At 39.6% G+C, this 24,585-nt stretch overlaps 1 protein-coding gene across 1 annotated transcript in view; it reads right to left on the bottom strand.

Annotated features, from left to right (window-relative positions):
* eys (eyes shut homolog) overlaps nucleotides 1–24,585 on the bottom strand; it is a 167,308-nt gene that overhangs the window by 65,690 nt on the left and 77,033 nt on the right. The window contains exons 26-34 of the mRNA XM_047342277.1: nucleotides 20,514–20,610; nucleotides 19,996–20,103; nucleotides 18,496–18,641; nucleotides 9,366–9,537; nucleotides 8,950–9,028; nucleotides 8,306–8,505; nucleotides 2,826–2,950; nucleotides 2,130–2,254; nucleotides 1,514–1,727 (exon numbers count right to left, since the gene is read on the bottom strand). Of these exons, the coding sequence (XP_047198233.1) occupies nucleotides 1,514–1,727; nucleotides 2,130–2,254; nucleotides 2,826–2,950; nucleotides 8,306–8,505; nucleotides 8,950–9,028; nucleotides 9,366–9,537; nucleotides 18,496–18,641; nucleotides 19,996–20,103; nucleotides 20,514–20,610 (1,266 nt within the window). The remainder of the gene's footprint in view (nucleotides 1–1,513; nucleotides 1,728–2,129; nucleotides 2,255–2,825; nucleotides 2,951–8,305; nucleotides 8,506–8,949; nucleotides 9,029–9,365; nucleotides 9,538–18,495; nucleotides 18,642–19,995; nucleotides 20,104–20,513; nucleotides 20,611–24,585) is intronic.

The following is a 24,585-nucleotide window of genomic DNA, read 5'->3' as shown; positions in this document are numbered from 1 at the left end:
ATGATATAAATTATCAAATATGCATCCCATACTTCGTATTCCCTTCTGTTGTCCTGGAGTTTTAATTTTCCCAATCACATAATTAAATGTCCCCTCTGACAAAAAGCGTAGTGTGGGGGACGGGGGATGAGGTGGGGGTGGGCCAAGACCATGTAGGAGACTTCCAGTACCTTGTTACGACACAAAACCAGGAAGCGCAATCGAGTCGCTCAAGCATGACGTTTCTGACTTAGAGGAACCATAACAAAACGCGCGAGTGTTTTTTTCCCAGAGTTTTTGGGTTGGTAGACATGCCAGATACCCACATTAACCTGTAGAAGCACTAACAAAGTGGAATTTGCATGCTATGTCCCCTTTAATGTAAACTGGAGCACAGGTGAGGTGAAGCTCAAATATCCTCAAGGAGATTCTAATGCAGTTTGTGAAAGAAACATTTACAAATTAAAAAGGCTGCACACATGTAACTTTAACATTTAGAAGCTGAATTCCTTTTAAATCTACTTAAAGGAGAATTTGAGAATACTGCAGCATCGGTGTAGAGAAGTCAGGGGAGAACGTAAAAACATCACAAATGAAATTTCTGCACTGACGATCATACTTAAAAGTATTATAAACAAAATATAATACGTACAAACATTTAAAGTACAACAACTCCCTCCAAGGTGAAAATGACCTGTACCAGTGTTATGTCATTATTACCTTCACCATGGAGGTCATGCTTTCATTGCCGTGTGTTTGTCAGTCTGTCTGCAGGGAAAAACTACATAATTGATTTCTATGAAATTCTGCAGAGGGCTGATAACATACGAAAGAATTTATTGAATTTTGAAGCAGATCCAGGATTTTTTTTTTTCTTTCTTTAACATGGCGAGATATGGCATTAGCCTTAGTGGAGGTAGGCACTCTCCCACGGAGCTTTTAGTTTATTATATTGTATTTTTATTACAGCTGTAACAATTTGTCAACAACATTTATATGTTGACATTGGTTGATGGAGCTAGTTTATCTATATTACATACATTAAGTATAGTGCAGTAGTACACAGCCATGGGGATCAGGGCCATCCCAAGAAGCTCTGCTATTGAAATATGTATTTTTAAATGTATTTCATATTCGTGGAATAATGGATAATGCTACTTCTTTGACCATAATAATATTTTTTCTCTAAGTCATGAGAGGAGATAAAGTCTCATTGTTGGAACTGCTAACAACTCAAAGACACTGGAAACGTGGGGTCTCTGCTTTAAAAGGTGTCACAAGCCAAAAAGCATCCAAACGATTAATATTAGTTCATTGTATTTTATGCTTGTTATGTTTCTTGATTTGAAATATAAATCTGAAACATGACCAGTAATTATAACTTCCAGAATAAAAAGTAAAATACTGCAGTTGAGTAGAAGTGTAAAGTAGCATAAAACTGATACTCAAGTACCTCAAAAAAGTATTGAGTAAAAGTACTTAGTTACTGCCTACCATTACTTGTACATATATGCATGCACAGAGTGGTCCCTACCTGTGCTTCGCTCAGCTGCTGGTGCCGGGCCAAGTGTCGGCATTGGCACTTTAGGTGCGGGGCTGCTTGTGATGTTCTTGACTACAGTCGCCAAGGGAAAGGCATCGGTAACAGGAGGCAGGCAGCTGACCTTGTTGATGCCATCTACACAGGAAAACGTGTCTGGACATGGATTCGACAGGCAATCATCGTAGTTGTGCTCACAATTCTTCCCCTGTGTATGTAAAATAAACAGCCGTCAGACGTTTCCGTGTAACCGAGCGATGAGATGCTAAGTGGAATGAAACGTCTGCAGGTTGAATAATAAAGTTAGCATTTCGTAGGGGGCGTGACATTTTCTAACAAATATGTGATGGAAATTGACTTCCGATAACTGGCGATTTAAATCCAGATGATTAAAAAAAGTAGTAGTAGCAGCAACAAGTAACCTAGAAAAGATGTCACAACGATAAGTGCATTAGCAACAGGAAATCCCTTATCTTCAACAGTGCAGAATATTTATTGCCATAAGAGGACTGGAGAGTTCAGGGTGCAAAAGGGTAAAGGTCAATTAAAAGAGAGACACAGAAAAAAAAAAAAAAAGATGGGAGATGGGGAATAAGGTGGGAAGACTCACCACAAATCCAGGACGACAGAAACAGGTGTAGCCATAGCCTGGATCATTCTGAATGCATATCCCCTGGTTGCAGGGCTGTGGAAGGCACTCATTAATGTCATCCTCACAGTGAAGGCCTGTCCAACCTGCCAGGAACAAAAGCCCACAGAGCGCCGTGGTGAGCCCAGGCTCTCCCACTTCCACCCTCTGAAGTGAATATCAATCAGATTCTCCTACATTGATTTGCCTCTTTTTGGGTTCACACACATACACAGACAAGAAAAGGCTTTCACTAAAGAGTAGGATGCCACATACATTTTAATGAGCCTGGGCAGTATCGTCTTTTTATCACTTTTTTTTTTTCTCTTCGTACTGTACGACCACAAATTTCTCCCCAGAGAAAAGTAGATGACTTTTGAATGGCTTTGAGGCACAGCAGCTATGTAGGCATTATGCTAACCTTTATATAACATTTTACATGGCCCCTTTCAATTCAGTATGGGCTTTCTGTGAGTATTAAGATATGGTAAACTGTACTGAGGCACATCTGAGGCACAGTAAGAAGCTGAAGCACTTCAAAAAAGTGTGTCGTTCCATCTAGGCCATGTTTTAGTGATCTTATTCATGGGCAACAAAAGCCTCGTGTAATAGGTCTCGTGAACGCTTGCCTCATTTCAAAGTGAATTAAGAAACTCACATGATGTCTGAGTCACTCACCTGACCTGCAGTGGCACACGTAGCTATTAATAAGATCTTGGCAAATGGCACCGTTGTGGCAGGGAGCCGAGCAACATTCGTTAGCATCCACTTCACAGAAGTCTCCCATGAAACCTGGTGGACAGCTGAAGAAAACACATCATGCTTTACACCTGTGGGGTTGTGTCACAGTGCTGTCACTATAACTCTATGTGGGGCTCACACACTGCATCCCAAAACTGCCTGTTTCCATTATTTATCAAAAAGTACCAAGACTTTTTTTGTCAGCTGGCTCTTCTCACTTCGAATTGTACCTTTCACACCTGAGGGTCTGTGGGTCTGAGGGTCCAGATCTAACAATTAGGTGTGAAAGCTCCCTCTCAATTAAAAGTAATGAGCTGCAGTCTACACACTGGCCTATATCTACTTGTGGTCCCATAATGTGGTGTAAAAAAAAGATTCATAGACACAAGTGTGATAGCAGTGAGTATTATGTTATATTTGCTTTAAATTAATCTTCTGACAGAAAATCTGCAGCCACCTTAAAAGGTGTCTGGCACCGTTTAGTGACTTCACAATGACAGAATCAAGACTGTAAAATTTTACAATAGTCCCATAATAACATGATCTTTCTTACTAACTTGGAATTGAATTCATAGCAACTAACTTTATTAAACTTTATTATCCAGTTTCTTCCATTCTTTATTTATCTTTAGTAAATACAGTGGCCCACTTTCTGCTGTATTCGACAGTGTATTTTCTGTCAACTCGAAATGTTAAGAACTGTTTGATTTGCATACTTGTATAATAATCCGGGCTTTGTCAGCTGCTAATCTGTTCGCCAGATAAACATTCTAATAAATCCTCAAATCAACAGTGACACATCCGCACTGAAGTGCTTTGGAGTTCTGGCATTAACGGAACATTTTCACAGCACCTGAATGAAGTTCAGAGAAAACACTGCTCTCATCAGAGGACGCTGCCATTGCACTGCTCTCGAACTAAGGACCCTGATCATTTAATCTATAGTTAAACTGGGTTAATATGGCCCTGGTTGTGTTAATCACACTACTGCTAATAAGTGCCATACAACATGAAAATAACTTTACAGACTAAGTGAGTAAGATGATAAACTTGAAACCTTATTTGTGCGGAAGATAAAACTGAATGGATTAATGCATAAAACACACAGGTAAACACAGAGCAGAGGCTCAAGTGGAGCATTGGCTTTTCTGTTGTGGAGCTTGTGCAGGATTAGCTACATCTTGAGCAAAGAGCGGCACCACTCAATTATGCAGATGTCATCCCCACTGGCTTTTGTTGTTTTGAAGATGAGCACTCGTTTTCCAGATGGACAATGGGCCTGATCACGCATTCCCAGCTACCTGAGGCCAACGAAGCCCGAGGGCCTGCTGACTGGTGAGGACTTGCAACTCACAGTCAGCAGATGTCAAACTCACCTCAGAAAAGGTGACACATGCAGAAAAAAACGAGATGAGAACAGGTAAAAGAAAAAGAAAACACGAACAAAAATGATGTTATATTCATGAGGCCAAAATACAAATGTCTGCTGCAACCTGAGATCTGTGATGCACAGTTGATTTAAAACGTGTAACAACATCAAGGGTCTCGTGTGAACCTCTTCGCTGACCAACATGGTCCAGAGAGAATCGAGTGCTTTTGAGGCAATTTGCTGAACAGGTGCAAAACTGAATATGCACCACTTCACACACAACGTGCAGATCATACAACAGTGAATTTAATGTATGCAGTTTGGACAGGAAACAATTGCATGACTGTTCAGCCCATTAGTCCATGTTATAATTTGACCGTGTCCTCCAAGTGGAACAATTATGTAAAAATGTTTTGTCTCTTATGTCGGCTGCACACTAGTGGATGTTCAAATCTTAAAGGGATAGTTACATTACATTACATTACATTTCATTTAGTGGACGCTTTTATCCAAAGCGACTTACGGTAAGTGCATTCAACCATGAGGGTACAAACCCAGAACAACAAGTATCAAGAGAGTACTATTTCTTCAAGAAAGCCAAACTACAAAGTGATATAAGTAAGGGTCATTTAAGTGCTACTAAATTGTTAGTTTAAACTTGTATTCAAGGTATAGTCGGAAGAGGTGTGTTTTTAGTTTGCGGCGGAAGATGTGTAGACTTTCTGCTGTCATTCACAGAAAAATGAATATTCACTCATTATCTACTCACCACTGTGCCGATGGAGGGTTGGGTGAAGTGTTTGAGTCCACATAACACTTTTGGTGTTTCAGGGGTGAACAGTGTTGCAACCAAATCCAATACAAAACAATACAAGTAACTGGGGATCGATTTTTCAAACATAAAAAAACTGAAAAAAGCATAAAATGCTTCCATAAGCCTAAATGTCCTCTGTTATCCTTCTCTGGAGCCTCGTTCATATTCGCACACATGCAAGCTCTCGCCCCAAGGGTGCACGGTAGCATCGCTAGTTCAGCTAGCATTAATACTTTCGGTACCGGATTCTTGGATGAGAAGTGTTAAGTGTGGACTCAAACGCTTCACCTACCCCTCCATCGGCATAGTGGTGAGTAGATAATGAGTGAATGTTCCTTTTTCTGTAAACAATCCCTTTAAGTTATATTAAATCTCCTGGGTCAAGGTGCAGGACAATGGTGGCAAGTGGCGATTCGAGAGACTTAGGAACTCATTAGAAACTTGAAGCTCGCAGTCATGGTTCCAAACACAAATACACAACATTCCATTTGTAATAATTCCCGATCAGCTCCCTCTCACTGGCTAGAGTTTACCCGATTTTCCAATCGTAAATATTAACCGTGTCTGATATTTACATTCACTCATATACGATTGTCTGTGAACCCCTCACTATGCAGGATATATTAGCCAGATAATCTGTTTAGATGAGCCTCAAATGGGGAACTCCCCTGCAGTCATTAGAAGAGCTGCATCCGACCTGAAATCGAGCTGATCTAGGCAGCAGGCATAAAAAAAAATACAGTTGTAAATATAAATACAAAATTTAACTTTTTGTCATTCACCAACAAATCGTTTGAGTGAAAGTTGATGGACAAACAATGTACAACAGCTAATCTTGTTGTCATGATTTCTGTTATTGTATGTTTATCTTTTTAATCAGAAAAGTGTTGACACAGCAATCCACTGGAAAAATGTTGACAGTCCATCTGTGACTCACTCTTTAAACAATGTGGCCAAACACCGGTTAACAGTGCAACACATTTATGTCTGTATACAAATTTTAATTTTAATTTAGAGAGATATAATCAAACAATGCACAATCACCCAACTGCAGATCAGCAGTACTACAGTGCATGTTTAATACTCTGTCCTTGGTGAGCAGATATATCTACAGTACACAACATATATTGCATCCTTGTAATACTGTATATACACAAGTAAAGCTAGAGTGAAGGGGGCATCATAAAAAGACGCTGAGCTGAGTCACTCCTGTGCAACAATATATAACAGTATAAAGAGGAGCATCTTGTTTGGAGTTGTTTTAGACTGGGATCCATTAAATGAGCATACATCAGCACATCACGGCTTGACATTGTAATTACCTTTAAGGCAAACAGGGAGCTGCTGTGTCAGACCTGCACACTCCTAACACATACACCTTGTTTTCAGACACACTTCATCACTCAGGGGAGAACATGTCAACACTTAAAAAGCAATGATTCACCGGCAACCACCGGAGGACTGTGACTGTAAAGTTCACAGATTAAGGCCTACACGGATTGTCGCTAAACAATAAGTCTTGAAGACTCCTGGAAATTCCTGGATCAGCGAAACCTTTTCAGCTGTTAAAGATGGATATTTAGACTTTTGTACCTGTTGTGATACTGCAACGACACAATATGTGAACTGACTTTTCTCTGACCCCGCTCCGATGAGGGTTGCCCTTTTCACACATCTCTGTTTACCACGATCAAGGTGGCAAATGATCACTGAATACATTTTGTATTTTTCTAAAAAACATGATTCAAAAATACTATACTAATGAATGAACAAATAAATAACATTTATCTGACTTACCCTAAATCACATAGTTATCAAATCTGTCAAGGTAAAATTGATCACTATAAGCTGCTATACAGTGATCGATTTACAACTTAATTTTTCAATAATACTACCATCTAATCACCATTTGTATATTTATTACGTTAATATAAATAACTGGAACTACTAATGAAATCGCTTTTTACAGATTTCATTAGTAGTTCCAGTATAATTGAGTTTCCACTGCACATTTGATGCTCAGCTTTATATATCTTATATTATAGTCATGTTAAGATAAATTCATAAAATGACTATAATATAAGATATGTAAAGCTGAGTATCAAATGTGCAGTGGAAACTCAATTACTAATAAATGTGCCAAGGGGCCACATGTGAATAAAAAAAAGAATAGGACCAAGCACAGATCCTTGTGGCACACCATAACTGAACATAGTATGATCTGATGAATTGTGGTTGTGTAGAACAAAGTGCAGTGAGTGAGACACAGTATAACTTTATAGGTGGTCTAATAATATGTGCTGATCAATTGTATTAATTATAAGTATTGAAGCAAAGTCGGTCCGAATCATTACTACTTTCAAGAGGGTTTGACGGTTTCAAGGAGAAATTTTGGGCAATTTTGTATGTGTCTAATGAGAGTTTCTAGCAGAATGAATAGCATGGTTACGTTCAGGCTATTAAACAGCACCAGCCAAAAAGGTTTTGCTTGGTTTTTCTCCATTTGTTCAATTTTCCTGCATTTTTGTTTTTCGACATTGAGAGTCTCGATTGCAAGGGGAGAGATTAAGATTTTTCAGTGGAACTGTTATTGCAGTGGTGGGGTTTACAGCAGACTCAAGATGCTCAGCAAGTTTATAAGTGGTAGTTGAGTCAATATGATCGGTAGAGCAGGTTTCAGAGGGGCTAATACAACGTCTAGACACTGTAACCTTATAAGTAAGGGAGCAGCGATGTGAAAGGACAGGCAGATGTGCCGAGATAACGAGATCTGAAAAAGACAGACTTTGTGTCAAAACTAGGTCGAGCGTGCGCCCATAGAGGTGAGTAGATCAGCATGTTGCGTAAAACCAGTGGAATATATGGGAGGTTTACTGAATTTCTCAGATTTGACATCAACACGAATATTATTTATTTTCTACCTATATGGTAGGAAACGGATTAATCAAATTGTAAATAAGACTATTAGAAAATACATTTAAATCATGACGTAAAAGCTGAGATGTCCGTTGGGTTCATCTTTCAACGATCTGGAGTCATAGCAGCTCGTTCCCCACCTCGTCTTGGCTCACATGACACTGAAGTTTCACTTAAACCCATAAAATCAAGGCTGTGTTGATTCATCATGCCATGCTAGATAAGCAGTGATTTACGAGTTATGGTTCATGTCATTCAGTCACAATATGTCAGTGACAATACATCAAAACAAATACTTCTAATTGCCGACCAACGCACCTGCATGTAAAGTTTGATCCTTCGCCGTCGACGCAGGTGGCTCCATTGAAACACAAGGAGACATTAACAGCAGCCTCTCTGCAGACGTCGACATCGATCTCACAGGTTTTCCCCGTGTAACCATCCTGACAGAAGCATGCATACTTATCAGTGAGATCCACGCAGGAGCCTCCATTCAAACAGGGCCTGGAAGCACACTCCTGGAAATGAAAACACATCAATCATTTACAAAGAGCGAGGCACTGTTCCAACAACAATAATAATACACATTCTGACAGATATAACCATAAAATGTGTCGTAAGAAAACACAATCTTCCAGTTTCAGATGGATCGTTAGCAGTTAAAAAGCAGATGATCTGATTGTCCATTCAGCTAAATGCACACAGAGACCTCGTAAGCAACTCAGGGTTTTATCTCTAGAGTCCAGCTCGAGCTGTGGTTTTAAATCAATTAGACATTAGACGAAGCAATTTCTTTTAATCAGGTGTTTGTACAATGCTTACATGATCCTGGTAGATCAAATGACTTGTCTTGTGGGGGAAATCAATGGAGTCGGGGAAACCAAAGGCCACACAAAGTTTACTAAATTCTTTTGACATTGCTCTTGAACACACAGCAGGTCTATTAATCAGGCTCCACTCACGTCGATGTTTGTTTCACATCTGCTGCCAGTCCATCCAGACTCGCACACACAGGAGAACGAATTGATTCCATCCACGCAGCTGAAACAGGCCAAAACACACGGGGTCAGTGCTGATCTATCAAACTTTACAGGCGACGGCTGTTTAAAATGAACTACAAAGCCTCGGTATATGCTGGTCTGTTCTTTTGCCGTATAGAGTGGAGAGAGATATAATCTTTTGACTGAATGTGTTTCCCCTTCAAAGGATTTAATAACTATAATTGAGACAACCTATGAGTGCATCACATTAGCGCGTGTGACATACAGTACGTCTCAGCTCGCTGCGCTGCCAGGGAGTGTAATTATAAATGATTCTGGGCCATTTCTGCACGATTTGCTGTGTTTCTGTTTTAAACGACGGGAAGAAAAATCTGTACCTTCCGTGACGACAAGGTGCCGACACGCATTCATCCACGTTGGTCTCACAGTGGAGCCCAATGAAGCCATCAGGACACAAGCAGTGGTATCGATTGGCTCCATCAAAACATCTCCCACTATTTTGGCACGGGTTGGAAACACACTCGTCGATGTTGACTTCACACCGTGCCCCTGGGAAATAAACATATATATAACATATTAAACTCTCTCCTGCTTGCAGTTGGTCCAAAACACAGGCAATTGACTTCTAAAATGTAGCAAGATATATAGCGTCCGTCCTGGCAAACCTACATTCGTTACCAGTTAAATACAGAATTGATTTGAAAATACAACTATTTGTTTAGAAAGCTCTTAATGGCGTAGTCCCTTGTCATATGACAGATCTCCTGGTTCTATGTTCTACCCCTATTGGTTACTCAGGTCATCCTCAAAACAAATCCTTTAAGTCCCCCTTTCTCGTCGTAAAACTAAAGGAGATTCTGATTTCTCTGTTGCTTCCCCCGAACAGTGGAGAAATCTCACATTCCACATTAGGTCTGTTGCACACGATATCTCAAGAATGCCTTTGGGAAATTTCTGCAAATTTGGTAAAGACGTTTCCTTGGACTCAAAGATGACCTGATTCAAATTTGGACGTCAAAGGGTGAGGTCACTAAACTACTTTCTGCCTCCTGATCGCACTATTTTAAGAACGCCTCAGGAAAATGTTTTTAGACTCACAAATTAACTGATGAGCTTTGGGCGGTCAAGGTCACGGTGGCCTCACAAAACATGTTGCTGGCCTCTTGAACATGAACCGATTTCAGTGGTCAAAGGTCTCGATGACCTCATATGATCTGGAAAAAGATTATGTAAATTGAAACTGCACTGGTTGGCGGACGCATGCAACCACAGGGCGGCATTTCTAGTTTAAAATCCAATTTAAAGTCCTGCCTTTTTAATCTTGCTTGCTTCAGCCTACTTTTGTTTTACAATTCCATTAACTTCTATCAATATTTAATTGTATTTATTTATTCCTTCTTTTTACCTTATCTTATGTGTCTTTTACAGTGTTTTTTTACTTTTATGAAGCACTTTGGCTCAACTGCTGTTTTTAATGTGATATATAAATAAATCTGACTTTACTTAAATTATGTAAACTGTGTAAGTGGAGAGATATTTTCTTAGTTCTAAAGCAGCGAAAAACACCCAAAAAATGTATAATTTATAATGGGGACCAGTCAAGAATATGGACAACTGAACTCTGAGTTGGATTTTTCCGTCTCTGTCCAATTTTATTTTGTAACCTCAAAACGCACGTGCAAGACCTTCTCAACAAAACACACGCGACTGAAACATCATTGTTTGCCCCAGGTCCATTTTTTTAGTTTTTTTTTTGTTTGACAAACTTAGAGGAATAAACTACACTGGGTATTTTTAAAGCGATGAGGGAATGTGCTGACAAAATGCACCAGCACTTTAATGCTTTAAATAGTTTTTGGATGCGGTGGAGGTCGACAACACAATTAATCTACTGAGCATCAGCGTGCGGCTACAAAGAGTTGTCAGGATGAATTTGTTGTTGGGTTTTCTTTCCATTTGATTTGTGGAATAAAAAGTAATAAAATGGAACAAAACAACACGAGCCTTATCTTTTTTTACTGGTGACCATGGGTTACAGTATATATCCTTGTCAAGCTATGTAATGATTATCTGCAAAATATTCCACTGAACATCTGCTTAGTCAGCATCATTTATTATTTTCAATAGATGCTTACAGCGCTACTGTTTTTTTGTTCTTTTACTCACACCAGTGATTATGCATTTATTCATTTATACTGTAAAGCAGATAAAATCACCATGTTGTTGTAGTATTTTCAAAAAAATTGGAAGGAATTTGAAGCTGTTCAAGGGCAGATTTTTTATTTAAAATTAAAAGACAGAAAAGTGACTGCACCATCCCATCCATTAGAGCTGATATATGCTGATCGTTGCATGCTTTAAAAGAATGCCAGTGTCAGGTCTATACACGTTTCTTTCTTTAGGGACTGATAAATAAAAAACATTAGGACGTACTGTGCAGGAGTTTTAGCCCAGTAATGATAACTAGTGAATTCCCTAATATCTCTGCCAAGGAGGTTTTCAAGGAGAATATGATTTCACCCATTTTTGTTTATTGGTTGGTTTGGATGTTACTTTGCTCATGATGTTAGTTCTGTTTTTCAAGATTTCCCCTGATTTCTCAAAGAATAATTCATGAATGTTGATGAAAACAAAATTTGGAATATTAAGGGATAACTGATATCTAAGAGTGTATGTAATTTAGTGCAGCTTGACTGAATTTCAGGGAACTATTGGGCCTTGGCTGGGGTATCAGCTTTAGTGTTGTTTTTATTTTTATAATCTATACATACTAAAAACATATGCATAACATGAAAATCAATTACCATCTCAGGGTAGATTAGAAACTAATACAATTATAAAGTCATAATGAGCAAAACAACCTGTGACTTCAACAGTAAAACAGTGTCTCTCCCTGCAGCAGTGAGCAAACTGTCCACGTACAGCTGCCTCACCAGCATGACATGTTGTCCCTCTCTGGTCTCTTTAGTAACCTTTGACCTACAGTGATCACAGACCGGCAGGGATGGTAAACAGGAGAGCGCTGCGTGCAATGAACTTGACATTGCATCGAAGGACTCCTGGCTTGTGTACAGCTCCAATATTTTCACCCCAAGTCACCTCCTGCTCACTTCTTATTGTTCTGACATTATAAGACAAACTTTGAATGCTTTTAATGAAAATGGTTCGCCACAATACAAACAATTCAAAGTGGAATAAACGCGTAATTGTGTTTGATATAAACATCTCTTGGGCGAGAGACGCACAGTAATGTCTTGCTTGCGTTAACTTTAATTTCCAGCGTCCACATGTAGCAAATTGGTTAAACAAAGAAGAGAGCAGAACTGTCATCTCCTGCAGAAAGATATTAAACCTTAAACCAGGGAGTTATTTGAATGTAAGTGATGACAGCAGGACTAATCATTTTTGCACAGTTTGTTATACATCTTATGAACATTTATTTATAAATATCCACACATATCAAAAGACACTAAATGAAAAGAAAAATCAACTAGAATGACACTTTGGTGAATACCTTCACCTTCATTCCTCTTATGAAACCACATTTCAATTCACTAAATCCAGATTATTAATTGGACGTGCACCAAATTGTACACACTGGAAAATATCAGTCCCCTAAACATGTCAGGAAAAACGCTCTATCTCACAATGTTAAAGAAAGTGGGAAAAATGTAAGCCCCTGACCTGGAACAAATTGAATTGGTGCTTTCTTTTGTAACGTTCACCATACTAAGTTTTTTTGCCAGATGCTTTTTCTATCTAATGTGAAACTAAAAAGGTATTAAAATATTGACTCACTAATAACTTAACTGAAGAGCTCTATTGATTATCCAATCATTTGATCGACAGACAAAAGGGAGAGGATTTACACGTGTGGTTTTCATAGTAGTGAAAAAGTTCACAAGGCACAATTATTTACCGACACGGTTTCCTGGTTTCTAATCCACAGAAATACCAGTGACCAATTACGAGTATTTCTTTATTTAAAAGTAGGTCCGACGAAAACTGTCCATGATGGGTTCTGAGGATTTTTCTTTTTCCACAAAACTTCCACATTCTCTTCATTTTTATTTTACTGCTGTGAGCACCACAAACGAAAAATTCCACTCACCTCCAGTCTGCTGGGAAACAAGAGGACATCTTAATAAAACCAAAGCTATCGATGCAACACTAAAACTGAGTGTATAAACTATAATCTGGATGAATCACCTCATTAACAACACTTCAATGTATTTAACTGAAATAATTCTTCATCATAAATAAACAGGCTGGAGAAAGGCGTTGAAAAAACTGAGCACGCCGCACCGTAGCTGGACTCTGAGAGGACTCGTGTGAAGTGCAGCACTGGACTCGCACTGAAAAGTGTGTCATGCACTGTAAGAGCTGTATATCCTCACAGCTGTGACTACACAGGACCAAGTTTACGAGGTATAAAGACACAATCCTACTTCGACTAAATGTGCTGCAGAAAATGTGCTGACTCAACTGGAACACATGAATTATCCTCAAAACAACTCGCATATAACTTCACTGTCCAATCGGACGCAAAAAAGAGTCACAGAGTGTAGGTCAGCGTTATTCCCAGAGCTGATGATTTTTCATTATTAATGCAGACCTCACAAAAAATAGCAACGAGATCACAGAGGAAACGAAGAGGAGGGCGAGTTCAGTGCTGTGAAGTGGAAACACCAGACAACACAAACTGTCAAAATAAGACTGGTTCTGCCAACAAATCTAAACACAAGTTCGGAAAACACACTGATAATGTTTGTGTTGCAGGTTATTGCTTCAGAGAGATCAACAGCGGTGCCTGTGTTTGTGGAGGAATTAAAAATAAATGAATCGGCGGTGGCTTATTTCTACAACCAAGCATTTTTTTGTTTGCCGTGTTATTTTTCATTTTTGGTGGTAAAAAGATTATTTCCTAAAACTCTGTTTGAGACTTCCAACAGATGAAGAATTATGACTGACCCGTCGTTAATCATTTGGTTAGCGTTTTATCTGCGGGCTGAGGCAGATGTAAGGAAGCACTGTGACAACGGGAGCAAGGATTTATTTATTGCCTCCCGTGTTTTATCATGAAAGAGAATAAATAAAGTGTCTTTTAGTGCACGCGGAATCTATCATGTTCCCTCATTACAGACTGTAAAACGATTCCTTTCTTGTCCCAAACCGATAACTTGTTTTATTTAGTCAAAGGAGAAAGAGACTGGAAAATTTGGATTGTGCCTGCACAGGTGACAAAACCACGTTTGAGCCCAAAAATAACAAAAGGGTTGCAGCAGAAACTGAACTATGAATAATGTAGCAGAGGAGTGTGATGGGTGAAAAGAGACGTTAGGTTTAAAAACGGTGAGAGAAAAATCTCTTCTGTCATTTAAGACACATTACTTTGACACACGTGTTTCACATTATCAATATGCTGAGGCTTAATAAGAGCACTCGTTTAATTTGACGGTTTTTATTAAATACAGAATATATTACTTCAGGTATTTTAAGATGATCCTTGATATTACAAAAGACAAAACTGTGAATGAGACACAATTTCCTCGTTCCTTGATCTTTTAATCCTGCAGAATGAGGGCCGGCTAAAAAATACTAATATTTACTATAATAAACACTCGTTAATACAACAACACTGCAGAGTGTCTTGTGGCTTAATTAAACACTGTAAATGACAGAGTGAAACACTGATACTTCTGTTTCTAAGAAAATACTGACATATTTGAAGCTTTTAATTCAAAAATACACATAGAAGTCGTGTACTACATCTGTCCCATAAGGACTGTCTCAGTTTTATGTTATATGAATATAACAGCCACTTTAATTAAAATAAAAAAATATACGATTTTGAGAATAAATTTATGATATTACCATAATAAAGCTGTAATATAATGAGAATATACACTTAGGCTGTGTGTCATGTTAGAGAGGGAATATCAGAAGATCAGCCTGTTAAAATGAGGAATTTTGAGCATAAGTATAAGTTTCACAAATAACTTACTCAATACTCTTTCAGCTCTTTTGCACCACATTTGAATTATTATCAGGACTTTGAAAAGATTGTGCAAGAAACTTTGTCTATTCCAAAGAAAGAACCACACAGACCTGGAGGAAATGTTTGGTCGGGTGCGAGGTTATCATTGGTTAAATCTGTGTGATATTCAAAGAGCTTTTATACTTTCTCAAGATATTGTGAGATTGGTTCAAGATTCTTGTAAAATATAAAAAATGTTCTTGTCAAATTATTGTAGTATTGCAACTTTCTTCCAATTAAAGACAGTATTCTTTCTTATGTAAATATCATGACTTTATTCTCATAAAATTCCGACTTGATTCTTGAAATCCCAAGATTATCTTTCTTTAATACGGCCCTAATAGTTCATTGTACAGTTTTAATTGATTTGATTAATAAATATTAGCACAGGAAGTACATGTTACTCTAAAATGTACTAAAATACATATATATCTAAAGCAAAAGATCTCTGCCGAGCCTCAGTGTAAAATAACATTCATTTTATTTATCAAGTTCACGCAGCAAAAATCCTGAATTCACTGAAGCCTGATCATCAAAACGACAGTGGGGACCAGAACATCATCATCATCATCATCATCATCATCATCATCATCATCATCGTCAGCCAACAATGTGCTGACTGAGGAGTCTGCAACAATGTGCTGATTGCACTGTTCTATCACTCAAGGGAACATGCTCCTTAATGACGGGTGAAGAAGAAAAAACAGAAGGTGACGAACAGTGTGCTTAAACTGTGATTTATATAAAGAGGATGAGCCATTCATCATGTCACTGTAATGACTTCTGACCTCAGTGTGGAGCACGGTGCCTGTATGTATAGTTAAATAATACATTATTGGGATTGCAGAGCCTTCTAAACCTTAAATAATGATAAAACGGTCGAGATCTCAGCAGCTGCCAAGACTGTCTTTCTGAATTATGTACAACTCAATGAGACATGTGGAGAACAAAGTGACACTGAATGGGAAAATAAAGCATAATAACACGTGATTAAGTTTGAGCCATAACTTAACACTGTGAAAGAGGTATTGTTTTTACTTCTGTCTGTTTATTTGTTTGTTTGTTTGTTAGCGGGACTGCGTAGAAACTGCACGGCTGATGGCCATGAAACTCGGTGGAAAGGTGTGTTGTGGGTCCGGGACAGACTCATTCAATTTTGATCAGCATCAGAAGGTGGATCCACACACTCCCTCACTTTCTTTAACATTATCAGAGAGGGCGTTTTTCTAAATGTTCACCGATTTCACCAGAAATAATTAATGGATCTTGAAAAAATAAATATCAGGCATAATAGGGGAATTGATATCTATGAGTGTGTTAATTGCTTCAGCTTGATTGAATCTAAAAAAGGACTGTCGGGCCTTGGTGGTTTGTTTGTTTGTTTGTTTGTTTGTCAGCAGGATTAAGCAAAAAAAACAACTGAGCAGATTTCAACATGATTTGGTGCAAGAACGGGACATGGGACAATAAATAAGCCACCATGGCACTGATCCAGACAAAGGGGTGGATCCAGGAATATTTCGTATCACTTTCTTTTACATTGTGACATAGGGTGTTTACTCAGTGCTATTCTAGTCTGTTTGACGATTGGTTGGTTTATTTGTTAGTTTTGTTAGGAGGATTACAAAGGACTAGAAAGGACTAGAAAGAACTGGATCTGGACAAAGGGGTGGATGCAGGAATCTTTTATCACTTTCTATAAAACTGTTATTGCCTCGGCCAGGGAGGTATTGTTTTCACCCCTGTCTGTTTATCTGTTTGTTTGTTTGTTTGCTTAAGGCGGATCCACAAATGTTTGAGATAGGGTGTCAGCATTTTCATTGATTTCACTAGAAATAAAACAGTCAAGATAAGGGGACTGATTTCTATGTGTGTGTGCAATTTGGTTCAGATCCAAATCAAATTCTAGTTCATTTTAATCTGGTTTCATCAGAGCCATTCTAGTTCAACAAATAAAGCGTATGGACACCTGACGTCCCAGAAAAGTGAAAAACACTTCATGATAAAAAAAAGCAATGTTTAATCCAACACATTCTTTCTTAAAGTGCGTCACGAAGGTTAGAAAATAACGATAAAAGCTGTTGGAAGTGTCAGAAATCTGACTAAAGCATGCTTCAATTAGTTCTCAAAGCTCAAACACCTCATATGTAAAAGGCCTAAAACATTCTCCATCAGTTCTGAGATATGTGGTAATAGTCAGAGCTTTTAGACGACTTCTACAAGAACACCGGCTGAAAGCAGGAGATCTAATAAAAGAGCGGAAAATACAGATGCACTCAGTGACTCATTCACCAAATATAAACTAAGACAATTCAATAAGGGCAGGGATGCAGGTGGGAATGAAGTGTCACCGCGGCTTAATCACAGTGTAGAAGCAGCTCCAGACTCATTTATTAGTGGGCAGCTTCAAGTGTTACAGTCACAATGAAGTTTGGCATTAGATATGCAACAAAACAAAAAAAAAAACACCCGTCGACATTCCTGATGGCTGGAGCAAATAATGTGATGTGTGTCAGGTTAAAAAGATACTTCAGCGACAGAAGAAGAGGCCCATTATAGCATCGAAGCTGAATAACATTTCAATCAATTTCCAATCGGGCTGCACACGCGTGATGTGATGAATCACGTCAGGACGGCAAATTACCTCTATGACTGGAATAGAAACAAGTAACAGCGGCAGCACGAAGCTGCTTGTGCTCTTGTGAAAAGTTGCGCCGCTGCTACACAAGTTACCGGAGCAAATATTTCGTATGAGTTCTACTCGGTTTGAGCCGATCCCGACTGTATCCTCTGGCCACTCGCTCTCTCGGGGAGCCCTGTTTCCTCAGATGAGCTTAGAGCAACAGAAAAAGTAATGACTTGTACTATGCTGCGCGTAGGCCTAATAATAAAAGCTGCTTCTGTGGGAATTGGGCCATGCGTGTCAGGATCTGCTCTCCAGAGAAGCAATACCTCCGAGATTTCCTCCCTCTCTCAACTGGGGAAGGATAAATTGATGATACAGTGTGGAAGACAAATGAAATTAATCTTCCCGGTAGCTGACAGGAATCGGCTTTACACACACACACACACAAACGCACACACACACTATAAAATACCTCAATATCCTTCTGGGTGGAAAATAAGACAAATGGATTGAAGTGAAACAACAATAGCACCGTGAGACTAAAGAGACTGGTGAAATGAAATAAAGGCGACTAACAGACACTGAGAAGTTTTCATCAGACGTGAAATGTATCTCGTTAGCTTTACGCTGAAGTAGCCGCTGTATCTCGCGGAGGCAGGCGGGCTAATTAAAACTAAGCATTGTGAAGCCGTTTATTTATTCTTTTTTTTTTTTTACAACTAAAGCCAGATCTGTGTCAGAGTCGCCTCGATAGCGCGCGGCCGCAGCAGTCATGATAAGCTTTTCAGACTCTCGTATTGATCTTCATGTCACCTGAGGGAAGAAAAAAAAAAAAAAGAGCTACCTGAGTATCCAGGGCGACAGACACACTTGAAGCCGCCGGGTGTGTTGATACAGATGCCCTCGTGTAGGCAAGGTGAAACTTCACACTCGTTCACATCCAGGTCACACAGCGTTCCGAAATAACCACGAGGGCAAATGCAGCGGAATCTGAGGAGGAGGCGATAACAGTCGATCAATGAGAAATCAATTATTAAGGAAAAATTCAGACGCTTATTGTAGCATGCTCGTGTGTTTAGTCCTTACTTTAAAATAAGATGATTTTTTTTATTGTAGAAGCTCCACGTACTCCAGCAGAAATAACCCAGTGCAAATTGAGACTCATTTTTCATTCTCAGACTCTTCTCGCAGAAATTGCCAACAATATGACAGCACTTAACTTTCCCAGTGTGTAACTTAATTTGAATTACGTTTGGTGACTTGTTACTAAAGGAAGGAGCCTATAATCTGCGCAGTTTATTCAATTCAAATCCCTCTCCGCGGCCGTCAGTGGCTCTTATATCTCCGAGCGCACTCCTCAGGTGTTGGGTGTGAGGCGGTTATTGTATTTTCTAGATGAGATAATTGGAAAACACGCAATTAGACACCTCTGCGCGAAATATAAACTCAATCTTTTCATATTTAAACACAGTTCTTATGATCGGTAAACCAGTTAAACTTGATCAAGTTTCAGCAATGGGGCTAAACCGAATTGTTATTGTCACACTGCACACTTTAAACTCCGAGACAACACTTTCATTACTGCAGTCTGTTACAGTCAAGTTGGACAGAAGCAGCTTATATAAAAGCCCTGTGCTGTGTATACATAGATGGGAAGAGACTGACCCTCGCAGAGCTCAACCCACTGCATCTTAATGCAAAGGCTGGGTTAACACAAGACACAGCATGGGCTGGGTGAGTACACTGCACAGTCTGATTCATCGCCGCGGCACAGATGGACTCGCTCGGCTTGTCGGGTCAGGGAGACGGGAGTCGGCGGGCGCGTGTAGTGCTCGTGGTGGGCAGCGGGGTTAAAGCACACCTGATGTGAACTCCCTGGACTGTGCAATCAGAGGAGCGCTCTGAGCCGGGGCCAGGTCACATGGGAGCCAAATCATGACGGGAGACAAACTGGAGACAAAACATTTAGGACTCAAATTGGCCCTGGGACTTCTCTACCCATCTGTCCGACTAAGCCCGGGAAGCCCCAGGGCTCCCATTAAGCACAGCAGAGAGAGGCACCAGTGGAGTAAAGCCCAATCTGGATACATGATGTGTTCCTGCTGAATTCTCTCTCTGTCTTTCAGAATAGCAGCCTATCTGTGTCAAGGATGAAGACAGGCTTGTTATATAAACTGGAGCACTCTGAAGGGGAAACGCCTCGACGCCGCGTGTTTTCCTGCGCTTTCGCCTTTCAAAACAAAGCTGGGGAAATGCATTCTGCCCGGACCTTTATTGACGTATTTAAAACGTCTCAGAAGCAAACAACGGGTTTAGGTGCGAAGTCACAGCGAGGTGCACTTACTTGTTCACGAGGTCTTGACAAATCCCAGCGTTTCTGCAGGGGCTGGAGGTGCATTCATTGACGTCTTCTTCACAGTGAAGGCCAGAAAATCCCATCTTACACTCACAGCTGGAACAGAAAAATCATTTAATATTGATATTTTGTCTCGGATGGAAAATGGAAGATCCATTTGTTTCCCACTGGCGCATGCACAGGGTGAGAATAATCAATGGGAAAATAATGATATTAATTACACATCATAATTAGTGTGATTGCACACGCAGCACAGGGACATAGATTTGGAGTTTGACAGATTAACTAAACTCAAAAAAGCAATGATGGCGTTTTTTTTTTTTTTCCAAGCTGAAATGTTACAAAATAATGAGAACAATTACATTAGCTCAGGGAAATCTACTATAAAAATCACTGTAAATGACCTGCGACATGTACAAGGTTTCTTGTATTGACTCTCCATCGCTACCCTGACATTCGCCTGTCTCCCCGGAAACGAAAAGCTGGTTATGGATAACACTCTTTACCTATAACTGTTGACCTGGTCCACACAGTCGCCGTGGTTTTGGCATGGATTGGAGCCGCACTCATTGGTGTCAATTTCACACCAACTTCCTTCAAATCCTGAAAGATAGATGAGATGGTCATGGATCAGCGAGCCCCACTTCACCCTGAAAACGTCAGGACCGATGATAACAAAGGCCCCAGTGAATGCAATTTTAATGGAACTAGTAGCCCCTGTAGCATATCTCATCTTCCAGCTCTCGGCACTCACTGTTTCCCCTCTGAGAGTGTGTAAGTCTAATAATACTTTAGAGCCGCAGACAGATTGGTCTGAGGGTTAGTGGTTTGGGGTTTGGGAGGTGTGCGTCTGTGTGTGCCACCGTGCATATGTGCATCTGTGTGTGTGTGTGTCTGTGTGCCGAGGAGAGAAACTGAGCGAGCAGGGGGACATCTTGTTAAGTTAGGGTAAGAGGGAGAGGCTAAGCCCAAGAGCTCTTTTGCTCTTGTTCATTAGGGGGTTGAGGGGCACGATGGCTAAGCAGATCAGCATGGATGTTTTGTTGTACTTGTGGAGACAGCCTGGGAGCCTGTAATGTTCCGCCTGCTGGAGGTTTTTCCCCCCCGGTGGTCGGGTCTGGTCCACAAGACGTTTTTCAGCTCAGCAAATCAAACTGCACGGCATAGTTTTATGAGGTTAAAGAAATTCAACAAAGGGAGCCCTAATGTCTCATTACATGGAGGCAAATAATGGAGAATAAAAGATTGAAATCCCGACTGTGAAATGTTATTACTTCTTAAATGTTACCGTTTAAAAATATTGAAATAATTTTTAAACTACTGAATTTATAGCGGTGAAATATTTCACCTGGAAAACTGAATCCTTCAGATTTTTTACTCGATATGTACTATCAAATTATTATTGATGTCAGATATAAAAGGTGGTGTTATACTGGACTATGTTATTAAAAGAGGTTAATTGTTCTGTTCCTACCTTTGCATAAATGGTGGGGGAAGAATATTAACAACACATAATTAAAATGCAGTTCAGTAAAGATGCCATCACTCACTAGGACTCAGCGTTAACATTTCATTATCACCCCAGGACAAATTCAATGAAAACTGAACATAGCAGATAAAAGTAGACTTTATGCCAGAGCTGCTGTATTGGCTTGGACAGCTCTACCTAATAAAAATCCCATTGAGCATTTGTGGTCTGACTGCTCCTCTGTTCTCATCATCTAGAATTTTAAACAACACATTTAAAGACGTGCATTATTTTAAATCATATATTTAAATCATCAACAATTATTAAGATAACTTTTTAATCAAAAAATTCAGAAATTAAAAGGAAAAAATACGACATTCAGATCTGAAAATCTAGGATATAAAAAAAAAGGAAACCAGCTTAATGATTCCTTGAGTTATTATATTATATTATTTTCGGAGCTTTCAAAACTCCTTTAACACCCTGAGCTGAGACTTCTAAACACCGCTGCTGTGCTGTCCCCGCAGAGCAACATCTGTAACACGCAATCATAAGCTGTACAAGTATATAACAAAGGGGTTAATAAAACTAGTTTATGAGAAGTATTAGTGCTGTAATTGTTTCCTTGTCCAATTATGCTTCTCCCGCTGCTTCAAGTTAAAGTTACATTTGTAATCCAATGGGTCTTGTAAGAAATAACTCTCAGCTGAGAAAAGAAAAATGAGGTTAATTTAAAATCACTTTTGAAAGACAAATGTACGTTAATGTGAAACCTTAGGAAGAGGTTAAATATGGGTATATTATTAAGAAGGGGCAGAAGCATTGTATTACATGGGAAAATTCATGTATGAAAGTATTATGTGATTAATATCTTGTACTGGATTGGTTGTTTGTCTGTTTTTAGGGTCACAAAGCGTTGTGTTGGTTCGCTGTACCATTTGTACTGATACCATATATCAGCCGACACCATATAATGCGCTGTAATGGCAACAATTGTTGTCATTGCAGCTCTTTTCGAAAAATCTACAGTAAACACCGTTTGGCAGAAAATTGCACAGATCATAAATTACTGTGTTCAGATGGGTCCCGGCATAGGAGGGCAAGTATTTGCAGTTTGCTTTCTAGAACTGTTGATTGTGTCTTGTTGAATAGGAAATAGCTTGACCACTGGGTGGGGCTCTCTGAGCAGTTCTCATTGTGCATTGTTAACAAGCCGAACGCCGTAATCTGTAAATCATCACGTTTAAAAGGAAGACAGACGTATTTCCAACTGAAGTGATACTCTGACGCAGCTCTGTGCATCTTGGGACGTACGGATGAGAGGGAATCCAAGGGACCACAGAGCATCTGGTGAATTATGGGACAGCACAGGTTTCGCAAGCTGCTCTGTCAGTCAAAGCAATGGTGGGGCACCTCAGGGACTATTTCAAATGTCGGCGCAATATAATGCATCTTCTGCCACTAAGCAGTGACTGGAGGCTTCTTTTGACAGAGCACAGAGAGGGAAAGCAAAGGCACGTGCTCACGTAGCCGTTCCATCATCTGGCTGCGGCTCCAGCGTGTGATCACTGCTCCTGCCAGGGAACGCCTCAGAGGAGAAGAAATTGTGGGTAATCCCCAGTGGATCGTGGACTTTGATGGACGTTTCAATTGAAACATGAGTGACGTCTTCATTTCAACTGTGCGAATTTGGTTTGGACTGTAACACATGTGACTATAGTCTTCTTATCAAAGTTGCTGTCGGTCTCAAGTTAACAATTTATCAGAGAAGGGGTCGTTTAAAAACACATTACCCGCTGTTTGTGCAATATAGAGGGATTATGGTCTTTGGCTGTGTGTGTCATCTGTGTGCTGTCATACATCACATGAAATGTCAGACATCACCCATCGCTAAATCTGTGCATGCACTTTCATGCTGAAACCTAAATGCATCATCATTTCACGTTTTCTGTCAGATCAACTGTGATGAGCTGTGATTTCCCAAGTTTACATGTTGAACTTAAATAGCTGTGCCTCTATTAGGTCCATCGACGTAATGTTCGAAGTGACGCAGCACACTGAACAAAAGCCACGCCTCCCCAAGAGTCATCAAACTTGGACCATCTGCATTGATACTTTTAACCCTCAAGACCTAACCAAAGTAATAACTACATAACTTAATTATTGAATGTAACGTTTGATAAAAGTGACGAAGACAAGTGACGAGCACTGTAAATAGGATATTATTATGGTCACACAACATTAAGTATAGAAATTTGAGATCCTCAGTAAGCACAGCTAAGTTACTGAGAGAATTACGCAGGACTCACACGCGTTTTAGGGGCATCAAGGGAAACTTTCCTCATTGACTTTGAATGGCATCGCGTTGCTTGCTCAACTTTTCATGTGGCAAGGGAGACACCAGCCAATCAAATGGTGTTTAAACAAACAAACCTGTGTATGTTCATCTGGTTGTGGATTGTATTTTCTGTGTACTTGTGTTTGCAGCTAGCATGGCACATTAGCGGCTATGTTGTTCGTCCTATAAACATGAAACTGTGAATATTGCTTTTTTTACTTTGAACTCATCTTTTATCTCGTGCTGAGCTCAAAGACTGTTGAACTGACACTGAACCTACTGAATATCATATTTCCACCCAATATAAAAACTCTACAATATGTGTTACTGCAATATCTACATCAGTTGAAAAGAAACCATGAACGCAGGAACCAAGAGGGATTCGTTATCTGTAATGGCCTTGTTTGGCATGTCAGCAAAAACATGTATGCTGCTGTCTTTGGCTGAGCGAGAACTTCCACCTAATACCCAGGAAATGATTGACTTACATTATAGAGCTCCATGAGTTTGCCATGTGCCAACACCGAGGTAGCTTGCATTTGCACAGAAAGCAAAAAAAGGCCGACCACACTAATCCATCACTGAAGAGATCTGGTTGAAGCATTGCTGTACATCCTCATTTGCTCTTGAGACTTCATTACCTAACACACATGGTGACTATTCAAAATGCAGCAACAATAGTGGCAAAGAAAATGGAAGTTTTATTTGTGATTCTATTGGATAAATACAGAACTGTGTTATTATAGCTGTCAGTTCCCCCAGAAAAAAAAGC

Source organism: Hippoglossus stenolepis, chromosome 12 (assembly GCF_022539355.2).
Source record: "Hippoglossus stenolepis isolate QCI-W04-F060 chromosome 12, HSTE1.2, whole genome shotgun sequence".
NCBI lineage: Eukaryota > Metazoa > Chordata > Actinopteri > Pleuronectiformes > Pleuronectidae > Hippoglossus > Hippoglossus stenolepis.
The sequence above is the reverse complement of the archived record's forward strand: the minus strand, read 5'-3'. Positions and strand labels throughout refer to the sequence as shown.